Source organism: Microcebus murinus, chromosome 9 (genome assembly GCF_040939455.1).
Source record: "Microcebus murinus isolate Inina chromosome 9, M.murinus_Inina_mat1.0, whole genome shotgun sequence".
Lineage (NCBI taxonomy): Eukaryota > Metazoa > Chordata > Mammalia > Primates > Cheirogaleidae > Microcebus > Microcebus murinus.
This window is the reverse complement of record NC_134112.1, coordinates 74486826-74492825: the sequence shown is the minus strand read 5'-3', so window position 1 is coordinate 74492825 and position 6000 is coordinate 74486826. Positions and strand designations below refer to the sequence as shown.

Here is a 6000-nt window from a genome sequence, read left to right as displayed (position 1 = left end):
GTCAGCTTATGGCATGGGATGGAGATGATGTGATCTGAGTTTTCTTCGGGCTTTCTGCTATTGCCAGCAGGTTCTTGTTTCAGGACATTTGCTAAGAACCTTTGCTAAGTAGCGCCACATAAATGGCTGTCTGACAGCTGGGTTGCTTTACAAATGAGCAGGAGAGAGGATAGTAGCATCTATTGCTTTCTTTACCCCCCAGTTCAAACAAAAATCTGTGTTTGATTATCTACCCTCCTCTGTTTGGCCATGTGTTTTAGAGAAGGCTTGCCCAGGCACAGGGAAATGCATGCTGACTGGTTTAAAACCAGTCGTGATAGAACCACACTTCATGCCAACAATTGGTTCATATGTGAGTATGTGACAGGGTTTTAGCCAATGAATCAAAAGGAATAACCTGCTTCAAAACTCCTGGGAAAGATTTACATGATCCCAGAGAGACCCATAGGAGGAAATAGTTTTTTCCTGCTCTAGAAGTAGTGGCAACTGAATGAGATGCCTGGGTTTGCACAGCGATCTTTTGACCATGAGAGTAGGTAGCCAAGCGCAATATGATGACACATTGTATATGTCAAGAGAGTATGTGAAACAAAACGTTTACTTATTTTGCAATACTTTGAGTTACATTTGTTAGTTTTCACAGGGTAGCCAGATTTAGCAAACAAAAATGTAGGATGTGCAGTTGAACTTGAATTTCAAGTAGACATTGAATAATTTTTTAGGATATGCATGTCCAATGCAGTATTTGTTCCATGTAACATTTGGGATGTGCTTATACAAAAAATTATTTGTTGTTTATCAGAAGTTCAAATCTAATGAGGCATCTTGTATTTTATCTGGCAACCCTAAGCTTGCAGTAGAGAGCAGTCTATTTAATTCAGTAACAAAAGGTTTTGCTCGAGTCGTACTGGGTATACTCTTTCAGAAGTGAAAGGTGAAGGTAGCTTTACCAATTGTAGTTTGAGTGGACATATCTGAAATTCAGCTTCATATTCCCAAGAACTCATAAGAAAGGCCTAGAATTTTTTTCTTCTTGAGGCTTGTCAATGAATCCCCACTCAGATTTGCAATTTTATTGTAATACAGATCAATAGTACAAAGAGTCAGACAGATCTCAGTGGGAATCCCAGCTTCTGTAACTACTACTAGTGGGGCCTTGATAGAAATCAACTGAGTGTCAGTATATCACTGTGTGGTTATGAGGAAGATGAATTAATAAGATGCATTTTGAGAAGCACTTATCATGTCTGGCACATATAGCTTATGCAGAACATATGAGGTGTCCTTCCTGAATTAATTATGAAGACTCGGCTTAGGTGTACTTACAAGGGTTTTGTACTAAGAAGCAATAGAAGCTCATCCATCTAACCAAACGTCTGCTCTTTCCTTCTCTATGACTTGAACGAATGCGTAGAATAGGATATGGACCAATGAGGTGCCTTCTGGAGTGAGGCACTTGTATTATCTTCCTGTATAGCTGAGTTTTACTCATGACTTCAGGACTGACACATATGCAGTTGCTTATAAATATTTATCTTATTGTTATTGATATTATTATTTTATAAATAGGATAAAAAACAGTTTTGCCTTTTCTTGGAGGGTGAGGACTTGTCTTAGCATCTTCAGCATGAGGCACAGTAGGTGCCACATACGCAAATGATGCATAATGAAGCACACATGGCCATAGAATTGGGTTCCTATTCATTGCCTCATGGGCAATGAATAGACCATACAGTCTTCTTAAGGCATTATTCCACATTCAAATTTTTATGTGCATATTGTGATTTTTCTACCCTCCTTTTTGCTCCAAAAAGCAGCTCTCACAGAGGAAAATATAGAGGCTGCAGAATGACAGCTGTGATGTCAAGTCTTACTGTACTTCTATAATCCTGAGGAAGAGAAGAATTGGAGAGGGAGGGAAGAGCAGCTGCCCTCAAGTAGTTGAAGGGCTGTCATATGGGAGAAAGGCTCTTGCTCATGCTACGGACTGCAAAGGGCAGAACTAGGGTTGAGGGTAGAAGTTAAAGGAGGGAAGGTCTAGTTTAAACAATCCCAATACCCAGTACTGCAATGCCTCAAACACAGTGAAGTCCCCTGTACTGAAATATTGATTCACAGTCTCTGATGACCATTTATTAGGAATAATAGAGCAGTAACTACAGCTCTGTTTTCTTCTTAACTTGTAAACTGGGGATATTAATCCCAATGTATCAACTCACAGGAGAGAGATTTGATCCAACTAATTCTAAAGAGACTCTTTTGCTAGTTTTTAGGCAGCTGTAAAGCCCTAGTTGCAGTGGTTTTCAAACTTTGCTGCAGAAGAGAATTACCTTGGGAGCTTTGAAAATTCTGTAAGCCTAGGCCACACCTGCAGAGATTCTGATTTAAGTGGTGTGGGGTATGCTAGAGCATTAGGATTTTTTTCAAAGCTCTCCAAGTGAGTCTAATGTACAGCAATTTTGAGAACCACTAAACTGGCGTACTAGTTAGAGTGTCATGAATCTAGATTTTAGTTTGGAATCTGGTTGCACCATAAAGGTAATGTTGAACAATTCCTTTAACTTCTCTTGGTTTTATATTCCTTATTTACCAGGAAGAGGGGGGGCATACCTGTACTTTAGAGCACTTTTCTCTAAAATTGTATTATTCTTGGGCAGCTGACCTCCAAAAGTTTATGAATTATGGAAAAGGCACTTAACCACCTTCTAGAAATAGAAGAGGATCTTTTCTCTGAGTCATGTGAATTGTTGGCACTCTTTTTCTCAGTTTGTTTTTGTTTTTGATTTTACTCCTGGGCTCAAGCGACCCTCCCATGTTAGCCTCATGAATACCATGTTTCTCCGAAAATAACAGGGTCTCATTATATTGCCCAGGATGGTCTTGAAGTCCTGGCTTCAAGCTATCTTCCCTCCTTGGCCTCCCAAAGCATGGGAATTACAGGTGTGAGCCACTGTGCCCAGCCTTTTTCTCAGTTTTAATGGCAGTCATAGGCTCCCCTCAATGTGGGGATGTTTATATCTCTCAGAGGAATGTGTGGCACTAAGGGTATTCCTGTGGCTGGCTGTTTCAGCAGTCCTCTGCTTAGAAAAGGCATATCCCCTAATGTGAACAGAAACTGACAGAGTCTAAACTGGGTTTCTTTGCTCTTCTCCATGATTCTAGAAGCTGCTTTGTTATCAGAATTGGAGTTATCTGATGGAAGTCTAGACATTTTTCTTGGTTCTTTGTGTGCCTGGCTATACTTCTTTATACTCTTTTGAAGTGCTGTCTTACATACTGCTTAGTGACTTGCGTAGCAAGAATCTTCCTAGCCTAACCCAGGACGCTCATGTTGTCTTTTGGTTTTGACTTTACTTCTTCCCAAATGAGACTGCTTGTCTCACTGTCACTCTGGTCACACATCAACTGACCCTTACAGGCAATGATAGACACAGGAACCCAATTTTCTTTTTTCCTACAAGGAAATTTAAGGTGGGCTCCAATTATTAGAGGTTTTCTCAAATATGTTGCTTGTATTTCAGGTAATTCAGATTTGTTGGCAAAGTTTTATTTGCCATACAATATGCTCAAAAGTGATTATAGAAATGCACACTATTGAGAGGCATAAACCATTAACATGTAATGTGGAGAATATGATCCAGTGGTTTTCATTTTTAAGTGTGCCATTTCTTCCTTATAAAAAGAAAGATACTTTTGGATGGATGGTCTCTTCTTGTTACTTTAATACTTCGTGAATTTCTAGATTTAAATAATGCAGTTTTCCAAAGACCCACTACTGTGTACATATTTCAAAATAAATCACCAAGTTAAAACTCAAAACAATTTTATTGGGAGAAATTTTGGAAAGTTTGGGTTACTTTTTTAAAAGTTAAAAAAAATCTTCCTTCTTCCCATCCTGGATGTCAGACTGGACACATTACTCTGATGTTTCCGTAAATGCTGTTAGTGCAGTATGAAAGTGGGAAAGAACTGTTTTTTTAAAATTAGGGAGGGCAACAAAGCGGTAAGAAGGATCATAGGGCACCATGTTAATGACAAATCACAGGAGGTGGCTCCATAAAGGTTGTGAAAACCAGTTTCTCATTGCAGGAATTGGGCTGGGCCACCCCTTCGCCCCCCTTCTCAAACACAAATATTTTCATATAATAAAAGCCTGTTTCCCTATGGTTATAACCCAGCCTCCATTCCTCCGACACCACCATTTTAAAGGGGTTCACTGCGCGGACTTCTCCAAAGTCCCTAGGCTTTACCTCCTTCGGGACCGTGTCTCGTAGAGGTGAGCCGTCCCTTTGGGCACCCACGCCGAGGCAGCGGGACAAGAAACACCCACTAGGACCCAACCCGGGCAGCCAGCGGCTCGAGCATGCGCTGAGAGTTTGTGCAGCTGGCCCTGGCTGCCGCCGCTGCCTCGTCCGGACTTGGCGAGGACTTGGGAGGGACAGCGGCGTTGGGAGGTGGCTTAGCGGAGACTTTCCAGCAACTGCTGCCCAGGACTCTTTTTTTTTTCTCTCTCTCTCTCTTTTTCCCAGGAGGCGGCGACGGCGGCGGTGCGGGGAGAGGAAGAGAAAGCAGCGTCTCCCGCTTGAGCCAATGCAGCCCTTCTGCTCTTCGGAAAGCGCGTCCCTGCCCTGATGAGCCCCCGCCGTGCGTCCCCGGCCGTCCCCCGGCGGGAGTGGGGCCCGCAGCCCAGCGCCGACGGTGAGTGGCCGCTCGTCTCTCGTCTTTCCTGCCGGCCGTCCCGCCAGCCCGCCGGCGGCTGCCCCGGGCGCTGTGTGCTAAACTACTTAGAGGCTGGCTCGGGAGCTCCGGGCGCCGGCGCTTCCCCCCGCGCCCTGCCGGGGGCGCGCGGACGCGGTGGCCCGGCTGGGGACCGCGCTCGCTCGCTTTGTGCTCCGCGGGCGGCTCGCGGCGCGGGGTCGCGGTGGCGGCCGGGCCGGGGGAGGGGGGCTCGGGATGACTAGCCCGGCGTCTGCACAGCTGCACCGGCCCTAATTCCCTGGCGCTCCCTCTCGGCCCCCCGCCCCGGGCTAATCCATCATTCCCGGGCCGAAAACATCATTTCTCACGTTCCCCCAGAGAAACCCTCATCGCGGAGCGGAATCCCAGCTCGGCGCGGCGCCCCCTCCAGTCCCCTGGGTGCACACCCGAGCTGCGGGCCGCGTAGGCAGGGTGCGGAGTTGGGGAGCCCAGGAACTGTCCTGTCGAGGAGGATATTCGCACCCGCCGGCTCCCTGGTGGCGCCTGTGACGTCTCGGGGGGCCGCTGTGCTTTTTAACCCTCGGGACAGTTCCGAGCAGAGCTGTCCCCGAGGAGGGGCGTGGATGGAGGGGGGGTTTCAAGCGCGTCTCTTCGGGACGCAGAGGCCCCCGCTGCGTGTCCCCTGAGAATGGGGGTTTACTGTGCGCTTTCATTCATCCGGAGAGTCAATCTTTTCTTTTCCCAGCAGGTGTTATCTGAAGCCGGGTGGGAACTTTGGGGAGTTTAGTTACTATTATGGCTTTAACAAATGAGCGAGTTACTATTATGACTTTAACAAATGAGTGCTGATGAAGCGATGTCTGGATTGAACTAGTCCTCGGGACCCTCTGCACCCGGCCGGGGGCTGGCGGAGGAGGGATGGGCGGGCGGTGGGCAGCGCGGTGCTGAGCAGTCCCCTGTTCTCCCCGTCTGCCTCCCGCAGGTCGCTGCCGTTTTGCCCTTGAGGGTAGGATGTGGTGAGAGGATGGGGCTTCTCCCTTCAGGGGCTCACAATGGCAAGAGAAGATTCCGTGAAGTGTCTGCGCTGCCTGCTCTACGCTCTCAATCTGCTTTTTTGGGTAAGTCACGCAGTTCCATTGCACCAACAGGTGGGAACGGCTGGCTCCGTTTTTTTTTTTTTTTTGTTTTTTTTTTTTTTTTTTTTTGCGGCCACCAGATAATGCGCCAAACGGCATGGCTAAGCATTAATTAATTACATGGGATAACACCCTCTGTTTTTTAGAGAAGTAAAACTTGACCTTC

General features: G+C 46.4%; 1 protein-coding gene across 3 annotated transcripts in view; it reads left to right on the top strand.

Annotated features, from left to right (window-relative positions):
• The first annotated feature begins 4185 nt into the window (after positions 1–4185).
• The window catches only part of TSPAN12 (tetraspanin 12), a 61031-nt gene continuing 59216 nt past the window's right edge, over positions 4186–6000 (top strand). The window contains exons 1-3 of one of the 3 annotated variants that reach the window (XM_012757309.3): positions 4186–4276; positions 4530–4698; positions 5681–5816. In XM_012757309.3, the coding sequence (XP_012612763.1) occupies positions 5751–5816 (66 nt within the window). In that variant the 5' untranslated portion in view covers positions 4186–4276; positions 4530–4698; positions 5681–5750. Of the gene's footprint in view, positions 4277–4353; positions 4699–4991; positions 5170–5680; positions 5817–6000 lie in introns of those variants that run through there. The other 2 variants (XM_076006572.1, XM_012757310.3) reach the window with 2 other exon arrangements.